Source organism: Ovis aries, chromosome 5 (assembly GCF_016772045.2).
Source record: "Ovis aries strain OAR_USU_Benz2616 breed Rambouillet chromosome 5, ARS-UI_Ramb_v3.0, whole genome shotgun sequence".
NCBI classification, from domain to species: domain Eukaryota; kingdom Metazoa; phylum Chordata; class Mammalia; order Artiodactyla; family Bovidae; genus Ovis; species Ovis aries.
Genome location: NC_056058.1, coordinates 58,844,966 through 58,862,523, shown reverse-complemented (window position 1 = coordinate 58,862,523; position 17,558 = coordinate 58,844,966). Strand labels below are relative to the sequence as shown.

General features: G+C 51.0%; 1 protein-coding gene across 3 annotated transcripts in view; it reads right to left on the bottom strand.

Moving 5' to 3' along the window:
- The window catches only part of PPARGC1B (PPARG coactivator 1 beta), a 120,947-nt gene extending 104,877 nt beyond the window's left edge, over positions 1 to 16,070 (bottom strand). For all 3 annotated transcript variants that reach the window (XM_027970394.2, XM_027970395.2, XM_060415906.1), the window contains exon 1: positions 15,960 to 16,070. In XM_027970394.2, the coding sequence (XP_027826195.1) occupies positions 15,960 to 16,037 (78 nt within the window). In that variant the 5' untranslated portion in view covers positions 16,038 to 16,070. The remainder of the gene's footprint in view (positions 1 to 15,959) is intronic.
- Positions 16,071 to 17,558: the final 1,488 nt, after the last annotated feature.

The window sequence follows — 17,558 nt, the reverse complement described above, 5'->3', positions numbered from 1 at the left end:
GAAGATCCCCTGGAGGAGGGCATGGCAACCCACTCTGGTATTCTTGCCTGGAGAATCTCATGCACAGAGGAGCCTGGCGGGCTACAGTCTATAGGGCCACAGAGTCAGACACCACTAAAGCAACTTAGCACACACGCACAAGACACCATCATTGTCCTCCAGGCTCACCTGCTGCACTGACTGGTCTGAGACCACCTCCAGAGGAGGGAGACAGCCACACTCCTGCAGGGGCTGGTCTACAAAGTACATGCCAGGCAGCCACTCCCTTGGCCACCAGGACGAAGGGCAAGTGCTGGAGGCCTGGGTGTTGCTGGACAGGTGCCCGTGGTGACACCCACAAGAGAGGGTGGTGCTGTTGCCCAACCCAAGGAAGAAAGTGGCATGAGGTCACCGGAGCACTGGGGCATGACTCGTCAGCGGCAGGGTGCTATTGGAACCCCAGGTGCCTGTGTGTGTCTTGGGCAGCAGAGAAGCTAGTCCCCCAGCCCACACTCACCCTCTGAGCCCCAGGCCCCTCATCTGAAGTTTGGGGCTCTATGTCCTGGGGTTGTTGGGAGAGTTAAGTGAACTCAGCACTATAGCCAGTACAGATTAAAGGCTCAACACAATTCATTCATTCAGGAAACATTCAATGAACAACCATGGATCAGGCCTGAGGCTAGCTTCTGGGCGTGCAGTGGGAACCAGATGGGCAATATCCAGTCCTGATGGGGCAACAGGCACTCAATGGGGTGAAAAGTAATAAACAAGAAAGTACCTGGAATGGTTAAAGACCTTGAAGAAAAGAGAGCATGGCACTGCAACAGAAAGTGGACAGAACAGGAAGACCAGGGAAGGCTTCTCTGAGGAGGTGATGTCTCAGCAGATCTGCAGGAGGCGAGGGAGCCTGGGAAGAGTGTTCCTGACAGAGGCACAGCATATGCAAAGGCCTCACCACATAGCTGGAAGATTACTCCTATTATCACTGGAGCCAAACCCTGTCTTCTCCATAGAAGCAACACATAGAGCTGGGAGGACAACTAACGGCATCAGGAGAACTGGCTTCCAGCTCTACACCATCAGAGGGCCTGGTAGGACAACCTGCACCAGCCTGTAGATGGGTCTTTAAGGGTCTGTAAGCAGCCTAGCTTCCCTCGAGCTCCCTCCTTTCTCGTTCTTCCAACCCACACCCTTTGCAGTCATCATGATCCCCACCTCCTGAGTTGCCCCAGAAATGTGTGTGTGTGTGTGCATGTGTGTGGCCGAGGCTCTAGTGGGACAGACAGAGAGATAAAGACAAATATCTGATTCACTGCAGGATCATATCAGATCACCCTGTGGCTCCACCTGCCCCTCTGTAAAATGGGAAAGCTGCTCAGGTGGTGCTAGCAGTGAAAGAACCTGTTTGCCAGTGCAGGAGACACAAGAGACGTGGGTTCGATCCCTGAGTCAGGAATATCCCTGGAGGAGAATGGCAACCCACTCCAGTGTTCTTGCCTGGAGAATCCCCAAGGAGAGAGGAGCCTAGTGGGCTACAGTTCACAAGGTCGAAGAGAGTGGGACCCAACTGAAGTGAATCAGCATACACATAGGCTCTCCTCTTGCTATAACATGAGATTAACGTGAAGGTCAAGCAGAAATGCCAGATAAGGGAGCCACCCTGCTTTACACAGGCATCATAAAGGGGCCTTCTATCTGCTTCTGGGTCATCTGTATCCTGTGCTCTGGACTAACGCTAGAAGGACAGAGAAGGGAGGAGACAAGAGAGTTCATTCCAGACACTCTACAAATAGTATCTGCTTGTTTAGGACCAAAGAAGGGTGTCTATGACAGGGAGCTTTCGAAAAACACAGACACTTAAGGGGTTGCTCTCAAAGATCCTCATTCAATAAGTCTGGGATGGCCTCAGACGTATAATTATTATTTTTTTTTAAACTACACTGATGATTCTGATATGCAGTCACGGCTGAGAACTACTGATTAGTTCTACCAACTCTGGCAGGTAGGAGCTATTATTATTCCCATTTGGGAGCTGGCAAACAGGAGCAGAGTGGCTAACTCCTTGGGTCATACAGCTAATAGCCATAAAGCTAAGATTTAAAACAGACGGTCAGCTTTCTTTCATCACGAGGCTACAGTTTCTTGAAGCCCGTCAGTATGTGACACGGGCCCTTTCTATTATTCCCTGCAGCCTTGGAAATCCAAAAGACAACCTCTCACGTGACAAGACTGCCTCAGCTTTCAAAGAAACTTTTACAGCTAGACCGACTCCTTCATCAGCCATTATCAAGAAATAATGTGAGCTCACAATAAGCTTCATTTATAGACAACTTTGGAGTTTTCCCTCCTCTTGATAGACCGCCTGTTTTAGATAGTGACACCAAAATACATTTCACTTTCTTGCTTTCTTGAACAGAGACCACTGATCAGAATATACCTTTCCTTGGGGATGATACACTGTCTCTATGAGGCATTAGCTTTGTACTTTTGCACAGTAATGTTTTCAGAATAAGGGGGCTGCTTGCTCAGGCCCCAGTGGCTTTCAGTGCTGAATCCACGTGTTTCTGCCACGCACCCTGCACCCCACGCTTGTGTGGACACACTAACAGAACTGACTTGCTGCTTCTAATGTCCTGAGGCTTGGACAGGACTGCCAAGCCTGTAAGAACTGTGTGTAAAAAAGGAGTGAATTGGCCCTAGGCGGGAAGGGTGAGGGGTGATCTTCTATGGAAGAGACTGAGTCTCCAGGCGATTCTGAGCAAGGAATGATGGATCTGGCTTGGAGCTAATCCTCTTGGGCTAGAGAGTACAGTCCTGGGTTCCTGAATGATCCCTTTACCTCTCTGAATTCCCTCTCTACTTTCTTCCTCCAGAGTGGAGGCCAGACCCAATGGAATAAGCAGCTGGGCAATGGACATGAGGCCTGGTGTAAGGTGTTGCTTTTGGTCTCCCTGGAAGACATAGCGACATTTGACCAAATCCCTCCCTGTAGATTCTGGAAGCTCTGAGCCCCTCCCCAGTCGGGCCAGAGCAACAGACTGGATTCCTAACCCCGTGTTTTAACATTCCACAAAGACCTGCCCGCTAGAGGTGTGTTCTGATAGGGGGTTCTGGAGGCTCCAAAAGATGTTTGTCCTTTGATTCCTTTGTGTGCAAGGCTTATCTTGGAGACAAGGGCAGTGGGTTCCTTGTGGAAACTAGCACAATCCTCCTAAATTCCCCTCACCCACATCCTAGCTCCACACACAGAGAAGGGGCTTCTGTGGCCAGGCAAATGGCTGGTGACATTCCTGAAAGATCAAATGGCATTTGTTCATTCATTTAGTAATTCAACAAGTATTTATTGGGGGCCTACAGTATACCAGCCGCTGTCAAGGCATTGGGAGATCTGATGTTGAACCAGCTTGACAAGATCCCTTTCCTTAGGGAGCTCTGGTCCTGACTGGTCAGAGAAGAGAGAACATAAAGAATAAACACATAAAAGTTATCACGGGCTGGGACCAGAGTTCTGCATTTAACAAGGCTCCAGGGAAGGTCCAGAATAAATAGGTCTCCTCCCCATACAAATCTTCCCCCAAAGCAAACTCTCCTCTGCGCCCCACCGTACCCGCATCTCGGCTATAGGGACGCCACTCTGAGGCCCCTGCACTGTCTCCTCCACATCCACTCACTTCCAGTGAGCACCCCCCAGCTGAGGCCAAGTTTAGACGCCCCCATCCCGCTGTCCATCACCCCCATTCCAGTCCTTGCTATATGCTCAGCCAGACTGGTCACACTGCAGTGGGCAAGACCATGAGCTCTGAAGCCAGGCAGACCTAGGCTCAAATCCCAGCCTTTCCACTGTCTGTCTGGGTGACAGGGCGCAAGTCACTGAACATCTGGTAGCTTTAGTTTTCTGGTTTGTCATAGCACCGACCTCTCCAAGTAGCTGAGAATCCTTTACCTGACAATGTACCTGAAGGTCCTATCTTAGTACCTGGCACATATTAAGTGATCATGAAATGTTAGCTACTTTCTATGCTTACTGTTATTAATAACAATACTAACAAAATCCTTTGCTGATGCCTCACCAGGACATTCAAAACCATAGCCAGTTTCCCCACGTGCTTTGTTTTGGAGGGGCTAAAGGGCAGATATAAACTAATCAGGGTGACAGAATACAAAATGAAGATAGGAGATGCAAATTCTGTCATAGACTATAGGATCACAGAGCAAAGGGGGAGCAATTCTCAGAGGGGGATTTAGGGGAGGCAGCCCTTGAGGCCTTGAAGGATGCTGCTGGAGTTGGGGAGGGGCAACAGATACCTCATGGTAGGGGTCCTAGGGGTTGCCAGGCATAGGGAAGGAACTGCAAAACAATATTAGCACCATAAACTGGAAGTCAGCCTCAGTTTACCCAATTGCGAAGTTGGGTAAACCCCACTTCATGGGGTTCCTCTGAAATTAAATGCTCTTCTTGAAAGGGTTAGCAGTTTTTAACTGTTCTCATCGTCACCACTGTTCAAGGATATGGTTGAAGAGGAGGGCAGTCTAGGAACACCAGGATTCATGTTAAAAATAATATATTGTTCTGCTCTGTGGCAATGGGTACAGTGCTGCATGGTCAACAGTAGTGGAATAATAGATGGACAGATAGATGGATAAATGGATAAGCATTTGAGGTCTTGGATGCTGTACTAAGGAGCTTGCTTCTGCAGGTCATGGAGGATGAGCCTGCAGATGTTTTGAGCAGGGGTTCCTGGGGTCTGGGGTCACTAGCAGCATGGAGGCTGGGTCATCCTCAGTGCCAAAGAACCAGGGCAGGGCCCTCCCCAATGTCCTGGGTACCACACTTCTCTGAGAAGAGCCTGAGACCAGAAATAAGGTTCAAGCAGCCACGTTGCCAAGGCTGTTTGCCATGGCAACATCAGGGAGCCACTCGTGGGCCGGCTGCTGCAACTGCTCAGGGCCTGGTTTCTAACGTCTCCTCACTCTCCCTCTGCTAAATGACTCTGTTCTGCCAGGCAAGCACAAGGAAAGAACACGGCAGCAGAGCTGCCGGGGAGCATCCATCTCAGCCAAGCAGGGCTCGCCCGGCTGAGTTCCCAGACAGTGGGGCCCAGAGAGTTGAGTCCCTGCTATGCAGAGCCAGCTCTGGCCAAGCAGACAGCAGCCAGGCTGGGTGATATGAAGGCATTCCCTAGTCTGCTCCTTGTCTGCTTCTTCACCTCAAGGTAAGGGCATTGAGGAAGATGGTCTCTAAGGCACTCCCAACTCCCTTAAAGCTCAAGTCTACCTTGGTGTATTTACATAATTACCACTGTCATCTTCACAGTGGCTTACTACATGTCAGGTGGGTGCTTACTATACGTCAGGCAATGTGGCAGGCACATTTCTCTCCTGCAGTTATCTTAAGAACATACTATAATTATCCCCAGTTTTGCATGAGGTAACTGGAGTCAGAGAGGTTAAGACCCTTGGTGAAGGTCACACAGCTAGTAAATGGTAGAATACAAATTTAAACCCTTGGCAGTTAAACTCTAAAGCCCAGAGCTCATAATCACGGATATTTCTTCTCCTCTCTTTAAGTAGCATCTAACTGGATTTGCTTTTCGAAAAGTCAGCATGGGAACACTTGGCTAAGGCTAGAGGGGATTCCTCTCTAGTCCCCCCAGAAAGACAGGGTGAAGGAAATCATAATACTAGAAACCTCAGGGCTAAGACAGGATCAAGGACCAAGAGTTCAGTGGGAAGATAAATAGCAAGGTCTGAATTATATTTGTCTGTTTTTTAACAATGGCTCCTATATACTAAGCATTTCTAAACACTTTACAGGCATCATCTCAAACAGCCTTTTGTACAACCCCTTGAAAAAGTAAAAGTGTTAGTTGCTCAGTCCTGTCTGTCTCTTTGTAACCCCATGGACTAGCCTGTCAGGCTCTTTTGTCCATGGGATTCTCCAAGCAAAGAATACTGAAGTGGGTAGCCATTTCCTTCTTTAGGCGATCTTCCCAACACAGCGACCAAACCCGGGTCTCCTGCATTGCAGGCGGATTCTTTCCCATCTGAGCCACCAGGGAAGCCCGAGTGCAAATGTTAGTCACTCAGTCATGTGTGCGACCCCATGGACTGCAGCCCGTCAGGCTCCTCTGTCCAAGGAATTCTTCAGGCAAGAATACTGGAGTGGGTTGCCATTCCCTTCCCCAGAAAACCCCTTAAGTATGTGCTACTATCAGTCCTATTTCCTAGATAAAAGTGCTAAGGCACACACACACAAAAAAACTCTTGTGCCAAAGGCCACAGGGCTCGCCCCAAGCAGGGTACAATCCTAGGATTCAAAGCCCTCTCAGCCACTGAAACAAATAATTAGAGCAAACCTTTGTTTTCTTCCCTAAAAGAGCAGTAATTACAGGCCTTTGGGGATAATTGATAAAAGACTTTGCCCTTGACTTGTAAAAGTCTCTCTGGTCCCCTACTCTAGACCTGGGGCCCAGGTGGCAACTCAGGCTCTGCCTTAAAGGAAGGGCAGGGCAGGAGCCCTGGAGTCTTGCTGCCAGGAGCCTAGCTAGCTATGTGCCTTCAGGCCAGCTTCCTCCTCTCAGCTCTGTCTCCCAACCCTGTTTCCCTCAGGGAATGGTCCTGAGCGCCTAATGAGAAAACTCAAGGTCAACTGCATGTTAAAAAGCAGAAACATTACTCTGCCAACAAAGATCTGTAGAGCCAAAGCTATGGTGTTTCCCATAGTCACGTATGGATGTGAGAGTTGGACCATAAAGAGGGCTGAATGCTGAAGAATTGATGCTTTTGAACTGCAGTGTTGGAGGAGACTCTTGAGAATCCCCTGGACTACAAGGAGATCAAACCAGTCAACCCTAAAGGAAATCAATCCTTAATATTCAATGGAAGGACTGATGCTGGAGTTCCGATACTTTGGCCACCTGATGCTAAGAGCCGACTCATTGGAAAAGACCCTGATGCTGGGAAAGATTGAACACAAGAGAAGGGGATGACAGAGGATGAGATGGTTGGATGGCATCACTGACTCAGCAGACATGATTTGAGCAAGCTCTGGGAGTTGGTGACAGACAGGGAAGCCTGGCATGCTGCAGTCCATGGGGGTCGCAGAGTCAGACACGATTGAGCGACTGAAAAACAAAGGTCAACTGCAAGAGGAATGGGTGAACTCACTGGGGTCTAGGCACAGTGAAGGCTGGAAGAACTTGCAGCCTGTTCCAGGAGTTGGTGATATGCACCCCAGGACTCTACAGCCACCACAAAGCCTGGCCACCTCGGGCAGCAGAGTCTCTCCTCGAACCATCACCCTGTCCCTCCCCCAGAGCCAAGACCCACCCTCCCCTCAAGTTCTGATACCAGAAAAGAACTAGTTAGGGAGTAGGAGACCTGGGCATCATCCAAAAAGGTGGCTTCTCCTTCTCTGCCCAGGGCCCCTTCTCCTGGGATGGTAGGGGTCGATTTGATGTGCTCCAAGGTCCCTCCCAAGCCGAGGAGAGTGAGCTGCTCAAGAAAGTAAAGTCGTTTAGTCATATCCAACTCTTTTGCAACCCCATGGACTGTAGCCTACCATGCTCCTCTGTCTGTGGGATTTTCCAGGCAACAGTACTGGAGTGGATTGCCATTTCCTTCTCCAGGGGATCTTCCCAACCCAGGGATCGATCCCGGGTCTCCCGCATTGTAGACAGATGCTTTACCGTCTGAGCCACCAGCAGCTGCTCAAGAACCCATGTTCAAATCCCAGGTTAGACACTCACTAGCTCCAAGACCCTGCATTACTGCTTTAGCCTCTCTGTGCTTCAAGTTCATCACTTACAAAATGGGGAAAACAGAAGCAACCTCACACTGGAAGAAACCATTGCAACAGTATTCAAAAGTCTCTTCACAGATGCACACTGAACAGCCACAGATGACATGTGGTCTGTGAGTGGACGAACAAGAGTGGCCGCTTGTCAAAAATGGCCAAAGCCGGGTGACAGTGGCATGGATAGTCTCGATTCCCTTCCTGCCACTGGCTTTGGCTGTGTATGGTCACTATTTTCCATCATAAAATGTTTTAAAATACAAAGTTCTTTGCAGAGAACCTAACACCTAGTCATATAAAACATTGTTCTGCTCAAAACTTTGCCTACCTAATGGGTAAACACAAAACCAGACCAGGAGAAAAATATGTTTTCTTGTCCTTTCTAAGCTGTCATTTTATTTATAGGGATAAAGCACACAGGCACAACTTTCTCGGGCTGTCCAGTGGTTCAGACTTCGCACTTCCATTGCAGGGGACATGAGTTTGATCCCTGGTCAGGGAACTGAGATCCTGCATGCTGCACGGAAAATAAAACGAAGCACTAGCAGATAGTAAGCGGCACCCTCCATGTCAGCAGAACAGTGTGCTTCACAGGCTTTCCAGAGTGGTCAAGTGTGAGCAGGCGCTTGAAACACAGGTAGCCTATGAATATATTAAAATGCTGGGGATGAATGTCTGGAGAGGAACTTTCAGGTCATTCCAAAAGATTTTTCAATCTGCCTCGTCTGATGAACCCGTGCTCTGAAAAGGTTCATAGTCTAGCTCATTTATTCACCCAGAGAGGATTCTGAATGGCTACTGTATTCCAGGCATTTGTCTATTCATTGTGGGAAAAAAATGTTTAACAAAGTGAAGAAAAATCCTTGCCCTCATGGAGCTTAACAATCTGGAGTGATTTCCTAAACACTTAATGAGACGTATGTTACAAGAGATGCATCTATCACCGAGTGCTTCTATGCCATGCATTCTGTTAGGTGCTTTAAATCCATATGTCCTTTGATTTTCATTGACTCCATAGTGAAACAGCTTTATCAGGGAGGTACTATTATCATTATCTGTACACCTGAGGAAACGGAAATTCGGAGAAGTCACGTGACATACTAAAGGTCTCACTTCTGGTAAATCACAGAACCAGGACTCAAACCCAGGCAGGCTGACTTCAGAATGCTCTCTGCTACACATGGGATGGAGCAGTGGTACCTGGATGTGAGAGGTCACTAAAATGATAGCATGGGAGCTGAGTTTCGTGCAGGATGAATAATGCAAATAGCAGAAATTCCAACAGAAGACAGAAAATAGCTGCATGAGCCAATACCTCCTGGAAGATTCATGACATAGCCTGGGGCAGGCCAGGATCCCAAAGAGAAAGCAGACAGCTTAGGATAAAGTCAGGGGCCTAACTCTTCAGCCTCAAGTACCTGAAGGCCCTTGCACATGAAGTTAAACTTTAGGTTTGCATTTAAGAGTACTTGGTGGCTCAGACAGTGAAGAATTACCTGCAATGCAGACCTGGGTTCAGTCCCTGAGTTGGGAAGATCCCTTGGAGGAGAGCATGGCAACCCACTCCAGTATTCTTGCCTGAAGAATCCCCACAGACAGAGGAGCCTGGCGGGCTACAGTCCGTGGGGTCACAAAGAGTCGGAGACGACTGATCAACTAAGCACTGCAAGCAGCCATGCATGATGTGTGAGCAACAGGGTGGCATCAGACATGTGCTCTAGGAGGACTGGTCTGCCGCTGGGGCTGAGGACAAAGTCTGGTGTGATAGTAAATACAGGAACCCAGTTGTGAATGGACAAGGACCCAGACTGGAAGTCAGGGAGAGTAACAGGAAGGTCAATCCAGTTCAATTGATTCCTCATCAGCTGAGTGTCCACAGGATGTAACTGAGGCATTCAACTATGTTGGAGAGGGAGAGACAGTAAACAACCCTGCTCATTCTCTTCTAAATGACTTTATTTGGGTTCCCTCCATCCTTATCACAAGAATTGTGCTTCCCTTTCTTACAGAGAAAAGTTTGCATGGGCAGGAGTTAATTCTATCTTCTATCCTTGATCTTGCCCTTCTAAAGTGTTTCAGAGACAGAAGGATTCCAAGTTTTGTGCACAACAGATGCTCATTTTACGTACATTCTATTATTTTCCAATCCTGAGAGTTAGGGCCTAGTACCCCCATTTCACAGAGACCTAGAGAAGTAGTTCTGCATTCTCTCTTGACAATTTGCCTTCATTTGCTCAAGATGCTGGAAGACGATGAAGAGAAAGAAAGTAGTCCCTGTCTTCATGGAACTTGGAATCAAGAGGTCTGGGGACCTTGCCCACTGATCCTGCCATTTCCACTTATTCCAAGGTAATGCAGGTAGATCATCTTCAGCAAGTCAATGAGTTTTCTGAAACTGTAAATGCCTCAGCTGTAAAATGGGAATAATGACATAATTGTCGGGAGAAATATCAATAACCTCAGCTATGCAGATGACACCACCCTTATGGCAGAAAGTGAAGAGGAACTCAAAAGCCTCTTGATGAAAGTGAAAGAGGAGAGTGAAAAAGTTGGCTTCAAGCTCGATATTCAGAAAATGAAGATCATGGCATCTGGTCCCATCACTTCATGGGAAATAGATGGCGAAACAGTGGAAATAGTGACAGACTTTATTTTTGGGGGGCTCCAAAATCACTGTAGATGGTGATTGCAGCCATGAATTTAAAAGACGCTTACTCCTTGGAAGAAAAGTTATGACCAACCTAGATAGCATATTCAAAAGCAGAGACATTACTTTGCCAACTAAGCTCTGTCTAGTCAAGGCTATGGTTTTTCCTGTGGTCATGTATGGATGTGAGAGGTGGACTGTGAAGAAGGCTGAGCACTGAAGAATTGATGCTTTTGAAGTGTGGTGTTGGAGAAGACTCTTGAGAGTCCCTTGGACTGCAAGGAGATCCAACCAGTCCATTCTGAAGGAGATCAGCCCTGGGATTTCTTTGGAAGGAATGATGCTAAAGCTGAAACTCCAGTACTTTGGCCACCTCATGCGAAGAGTTGACTCATTGGAAAAGACTCTGATGCTGGGAGGGATTTTGGGGCAGGAGGAGAAGGGGACAACAGAGGATGAGATGGCTGGATGGTATCACTGATTCGATGGCCGTGAGTCTGAGTGAACTCCGGGAGTTGGTGATGGACAGGGAGGCCTGGCGTGCTGTGATTCATGGGGTCACAAAGAGTCGGACACAACTGAGCAACTGAACTGAACTGATACTTTGTAGAATCTTTATGAGAATGAAATGTAATAATGCAAACAGAAGGCTCAGCAGAGCACACAGCACATAGAGGATGCTCAATAAATGGCATTGATGATGATGATAATGCAGGAGGAGATAGCTGTTAATACTGCAATGCTCATGTTAGGGACTCGCTTCCCAGCATAAGCCCCCATTTGCAAGGCTTCTTCTGACTCAAACCAGTATTCCTTCTATTGTTCCAGAGAGAGAAGGAAAAGGGTGACTCACATCCTGGCAATGATGAAGCTTCTGGCTAGCCTGCAGCAGCTGGGGAGAGGAAGGCCCTAGGGTGAAGGGGAAACATAAACCCCCAGGGCCCAGTTGCTGGGCCATTGCCTTTCCTGGGTTCCATAAGCATCCTGATCATTAGCACCAGCCAGGAAGCCCCAGTGAAAGTGAACCCTGGGTCTCTGGTAAACAGGGCCAGCAATGTGTCCCCTTCTGCGCTCAGGTGAAAAAGTTTTTTAAGTCTCCTGGGTCTCACACAGATGAAGAGTGGGTAAAGGCACCCAGCAAAGGTTACACTTCAACCTGCCCCATAGATGGCCAGAACTTTGACTTGGAAAAGAAGTTAGCCCTGGTTTCAGGGGCTGTGGAGGCAACAGCATTCCAGACCAAGCAAGTCAACAGTAGTCAAGCCATTTTTTCCAGTTCTCCGTGTGGCAGGTACTCCTTCGGGTGTTCAGATCCAGTTTTAGAACAACGAGGAAACAGCATACCAACTGAAAAACAGGCCAATTTCACTAACACGACATTTCACAGAACAGACCATAAATGGCCCATAATCATTTGGGGAAAAGTTTCAGCAGCACACGTCATCAAAGAAATGCACATTAAACCAATAAGGTGACAAAATTTATTGATGAATAGACTGGTAAAAATGAAAAACAATTAAAATGCCAAGAGTTTTCTGAGTATGGGGAACTGGGCATTCCCATACAATGCTAGTGTGCAAATTAGCACAGTCTTTCTAGAAGGCAATCCAGAAATGTGTTTACCAGATGCCTGCATAGTTCCTTTGACAGAGTAATTCATTTCTAGGAATTTAAATGAAGAAAAGAAGACATAGGCAGAGATATTCATTTCAGCATGGCTTACAAGAGCTATATATATATATAAACTACTTACATGACTAACAACAAAGGATTGATTAAATACCTTTTGGTTCAACCCTCAATATTACATAACCATTAAGATATTAAGATACTAGGTAGAATACTTGCTGATGTGGAAAGTATATTGTTTGGAGGACAAAAAAACCATGTTGGAACGGTGTGATTCCAAGATACAATTACTATACAAAGAATGATTCCATTTTTGTATAAAAATATAATCCATAGGAATCAATAGGAAAGAATAAGTCAGAAAACACATATAAAAATTAATGGTGGTTATGTTTGGGTAAGATTTCATATTTTCTTTTCTTTTTTTCTTTATGCTTGCCAGTATTTCCTAACAATTCTATTATTAAATATTTTTAAATGATAAGGGGTTGGACTTGATGATTTATAAAGATCCTGCCATCTCTGACAGTTTGCACATCTATGATTGATGTCCCAAGTGTCTTCAAACAACCCATATTTAGTATGGGCTTACTATGTGGTCTCTGGAGCCTAAGTCACTGCCCACAGCTGCAGCCCTCTGCATTCCTCTCTCCCCATACTCGGCCCAGCTGTTCCTCCAACCAGCCTGAGAGCGTCTCTTGTCTGTTTTCTGTGCCTAGCCAAGAGCTAAGCAAAGGAGCTCAGCACAGTGACAGGTGACCAGGGGCACAAAGACATGAAAGGCACAACTCCAGTTCCAGAATCTTATTGGGCCACAGGACTCTCACACAAAATGCTTGGTTGTATAACACAGACTAAGACAACCAGAGGCTGGAGAAAGCAGGGCAAGCTGGGCTAGAGAGGCCTGCTAGAGGAGAGGGCCACGCAGGGATGGTGGGTGAGGGCACTACAGGCAGGGCCCGAAACAAGGAGAAGCCCACACAGAGTCCTTTGCAACACATGCCCCAAACCTTTCCAAGAAACTTTCACAAGCCTTAATCTGTTGAATTTCTGAACTTTGACCTGAATGGGTATAAGTCTCCACAACAGAAATCCTCCCTCTATCTAACCCTGGATTAGCTGCCAAAGACAAGTCTTTGGGATAAAGCCGATAAATTACCTTTCTACTCACTCTCCCCACCCCTTCCAAAGGGGGAGACAGTGAAGGGGAGGGCCAGGGAGGGTCTGGGGGGAGGAGAGGAAGTTACAGGAAGGACCAGACATTTCACATGCAAATAGTGCTCACCCCCAACCACCGGGCCTTGGGCTTCTCTTGCCGGCACCACCAGCCCCATTTGACAGATGGGAGAAAGGAGGCTGAAGGGTTAAAATGGCTTGCTCCGGGGTCACCCAGCCAGAGAGTGGGGAAGGCGACTCCACTCAGGCCTTCTGACTCCAAGTCCAGTGCTATTTCGAGGTAACACACAGGACCTGGAGTCAGGAGCCCTGGGTGGCTCTGTCACCCACTGGCTGCGTGGTCCTGTACCAGCCGTCCAGCCCTCTCAGCCTCGATCCCCAACTGTAAAATGAGGAGGCCCGCGAAGACCCGCCCAGGTCCTCTTCCGGCTGGCTCTCGGAGCCTTCTAGGGGCGGCGGCAAAGCTCCCCCTATCAATTACACTTCCCAAGTTGGGACGACAGAGATCACCCGAAGGGCCTCAGCCCATCACGTGGTTACATAAAAAAAGCAAAACGTCCCAGATTAACTTCCACTGCACTGCTTCTGCTGATACACGATTACCCAAATTTCTAGTTTCCTTAGGTGAAATTTGCCTGCTGGGTAGGCACTCCGGACGGCTAAAAGGGCAAATGAGAGCCGAAGAACACTGAAGATGGTGTTGAAACCTTGGGTCGGGTCCAAAGTGGACGAGTTCTTCCTGTGGGTCTCTGGACGAGTCTCTGGCTATTTCAGGCCTCTTACATCCGCGTCTTAGTAGAGGGGTTTGGAGACACCCCCGGACAAGCGAGAGGGCCGAGGGCAGAACTTTCCTAGCAGCAACTCTGCCCGCTCTGTATCCAGTCCCCCCGGCCCCATACTGTCGGCTAGAGGGCTGGGGGCTAGAGGGCTGTGGGCGCGGTGGTGGTGCCGAGGCTGGGATCGGCCTTCGGAGCAGTCAGGGGCCCGGGGCGAGTGCCGGCGCCCCGTGATTGCCGCTGGAGCTCCGCTGCAGTTTCGTCAGAGGTAAAGGTACGCGCCCGGTGCGCGCGGCGTGTGCACACCAATACACACTACCGCGCACAGACCACTCATCACACTTTTCCCCGGGCCTGGAGAAGCGCGATCATACGCCACTAGCCCCTGCGGCCCCTGCCCGGAACCCACCCAAACGATCCCGCCACCAACCACGAGGCCCCGCGGCTCCCTGACGCATGGACGTCCGCAGCGATCAGGGACCGGCCTTCTTCTACGCGTGGCGGGCTTCCTCTCGGCGACACCCCGCCACGCCGCACGGTTCCAGCAGCCAGCGGGACTCGCCACCCAGAGTCCCCCAGAGCTGAACGTCTCGGCTGTTGCGTCCCCTCCAAGTCGCATCTCGCGGCAAGGAGTCAGCTAGCAAGCCTCTCCCCGCCCACCCGGTCCCATGACAGCTGCTGCCGCCCAAAGACAGGCAGATATAACAAGAAGCAAAGTTTCCCTCTCTCCCCTCCCACATCCCGCCCCCTCCCCCTCCCTTCCAGTGTTATGCAAAACAAGCCGGCACCGGCGCTCAGACTCCAGGTACCAAACCAGCCCTAGCAAGCCGCGCCCGGTAGAGCCCAGCAGCCCCTCTGCCTCCCGCGTGCATCCGCATCCGGGGTCTCATTCGCGGCTCGGCTTCACCCTCAGCCTCCCCGCTACCCGTGCCGGGGTGGCCGTAGAAAAAACCCTAACTATGGGGCCAAACTTTATGCTTGCAACAGGCAAGGGGTGGGGAAAACTGGGGAACGGGTAGGGGGCGCGCACTCCCTGTGCGGGCATTTTCCCGGCTGTTTATCCCAGCAGCAACCCCCCTCCGCCCCCGTTTCCAAGTAACCAGCTTCCTCGCCCCTCCCGGCCCAACGGAGCACCCTCTCCTGTCACGCGCGTGTCGCCAGTGGGTCTCCCAGGCGCAGCCTGAGCCGGGTTCGCCGCCTCGCCTGCCCTTCCCCCAGCATCGCCGAGCGCGCACCAGGGGCCGCGCGCTGCAGGGGGACCCAGGCGCCCCCAGACAGTCCTCCGGCCCCATCCTGCCGGGCTTTCGCCCCCGGGGGCTCCACCAGGTAGCGAAACCAGGAAGGTGCTATCCCCGCCCGCATGTCCACGTGCCCTGCAGACCCCTATGCCTTCAGCGGGAATTGGCAGAAAACTCCGCGCTGCGGGAGCTTTTGGAGAGCCTCAGGGGGGCTAGCTGTAGAAGACCGGGTACCCAGGACCGGAGGATCAGGGGACTCCGGGGACCGGGACAGGCGCCTGCGCCGGGGCCACAAGTCCACGTGAAAGTACGGCAGCAAGTGCCGGGAGCCTGAGGGCGCGCCTTCTGCACCCAGACTCAGCATGAGGGTCCCCAACACCTGACGCGGCTCAGCCTCTTCAAGGAAGCACCGAACCCCCCAGCTCAGCGGGCGGGGTGGGGGGGGGGGATGGGGGTGGGCCGGACTCCAAGCAACCGAGGCTAGACCCTCCCCAGAGGCCGTAGCGACCGCAACGGTCCGGCATGCGTGGTGGGGGGACCTCCAGCTACCTGTCCCCAGAAAGAAGTGCATCGCAGGGTGCATGGAAGGGGGCTCTGCAGTCTGGAACCCCCGATCCCCTCAATGCGCCCACCGCTGTCTCCCGGCCTCCGCAGCTGCGGCGGCAGCCCCCGCAGCTCAGCGGCCCTGGCTCCCCGGCCCTGGCCCCTGCTGATCTTACCTGCGTGTCCGCGAGATAGTTGAGGAAGAAGGAGGAGAGCTCCTCGTCCAGCAGCGAGCCGCAGTCGTTCCCCGCCATCTTCCAGCCGCGGCTGCAGCGTGCGGCGGAGTCAGCGCCGAGCCGGCCGGGGGGAGGGAGGGAGCGAGCGAGTGAGGGAGGCGGGAGGAGGGAGGGCGGCCGGCGGGAGGAGGGAGGGCGGAGCTCAGGCCCCCGCTGCCGCAGGGCCGCTGGCTGCGGGGGCGGGGCCGCAGGACGCCAGCGCAAGCCGGGGGTCGCACCCCCACTTTCCTGCGCAATGTGTGGCGCCGGGATCCTCGCCCGCGGCCCCCGGCCCGGGAGGAGAGCGCCCGCAGCCGGGTGACGGTACTCAGCCAGCAGCCCGATGCCTGCGCAGCAATGCAGGCAGCCCACTGCTCCTGCCGACCGAATCACGTTGCGTTAGCGCTGGGCGGGTCCTTACGAGACAACCTGCTTCGGCACAGCTGGGGAAACTGAGGCCTCAGAAGGCAGAGGACCTCGTTTGAAGCCACGATGTAGTTTAATACAGGAAAACAAAGCCCAGGTCTGACTGCCCTGGAGGCTTGAGTGTCTCGCTGGGCTGCAGCCAGAGAGGGAGGGATACCATAGGTCAAAGGTGGAGAAATCAAGGGAGGCTCCTCGGAGGGGGAAGCTTTTTTAAAAAAATCTTTTCTTTGGAAGATGCGTTGACCCATATTCTTAGCCATCTCTGTCTCTGGCTTCCTTCACTATGTACTTCGCCCCCGAAAACTTTAACTCCTTTTCTGACCACGGCCACAGTGCCTTGAAGTGGCCAGCTGCCTGCTGGGCCCCTGGCCTCCCCATTTCTTGGGTAAGCCATCCAACTACTGAATACTGTTCCCTGCCCACGGACATTCACCAAGTAAACCACATCTTTACTGTATCCCTCCCTGCTGCGCCTCGGACTGTCAACTCCCTCTCCTGCCACTTCCATCATTCCCTGCTGCCTTAGCTCTGCAGACCTTTAAAACACTGGTAACAGTTGCCATTTTACCGTAGTTACAGTGAAGATTTGATCTTCAGACCTCTTCCTTCTAGACTTTAAAGATCCAAGAAAGCAGGGCCTGAGTTTGCTTTTGCACATACTGTCTCCAGTGCCAGGCACATAGTAGGTTCTTAGTAATGTGTTAACTAAAAATCCCAGAGGATTTAGATCTCCCATTACCATCACCACACATTTCATAGATAAGAAAACGGCCTAAGGTCAAGGGTATGCATGGAGTGAGTGCCAGGGCCAGATCCAGAGCCCCCAGGCCTCCTGACGCCAGCCTTGAACTTTCATCATCATGCCCTGCTGTTTGCCAGCCGGGAGGTGAGGGCACAGCCTGGGTAAAGGCAGAAAGGCGGGAAGATTTCAACCAATTGCTCCTGCCGCCTGCTCTCCTCCCACCCCAAGCTAGCAAGGCCTGCCCCACCCTGCCCACCCTACTTGGCTCCCTCCCAGCCGGAGGAGGAAAGGAGAGTACAGGGAGAGTCCCCAGTACACCTGCTCAGACTTGAACACCAGGGCAGGAGCTTCCTTCTCCAGTCTGAGGTTCCCAGAACCAGAAGGCGTGATTT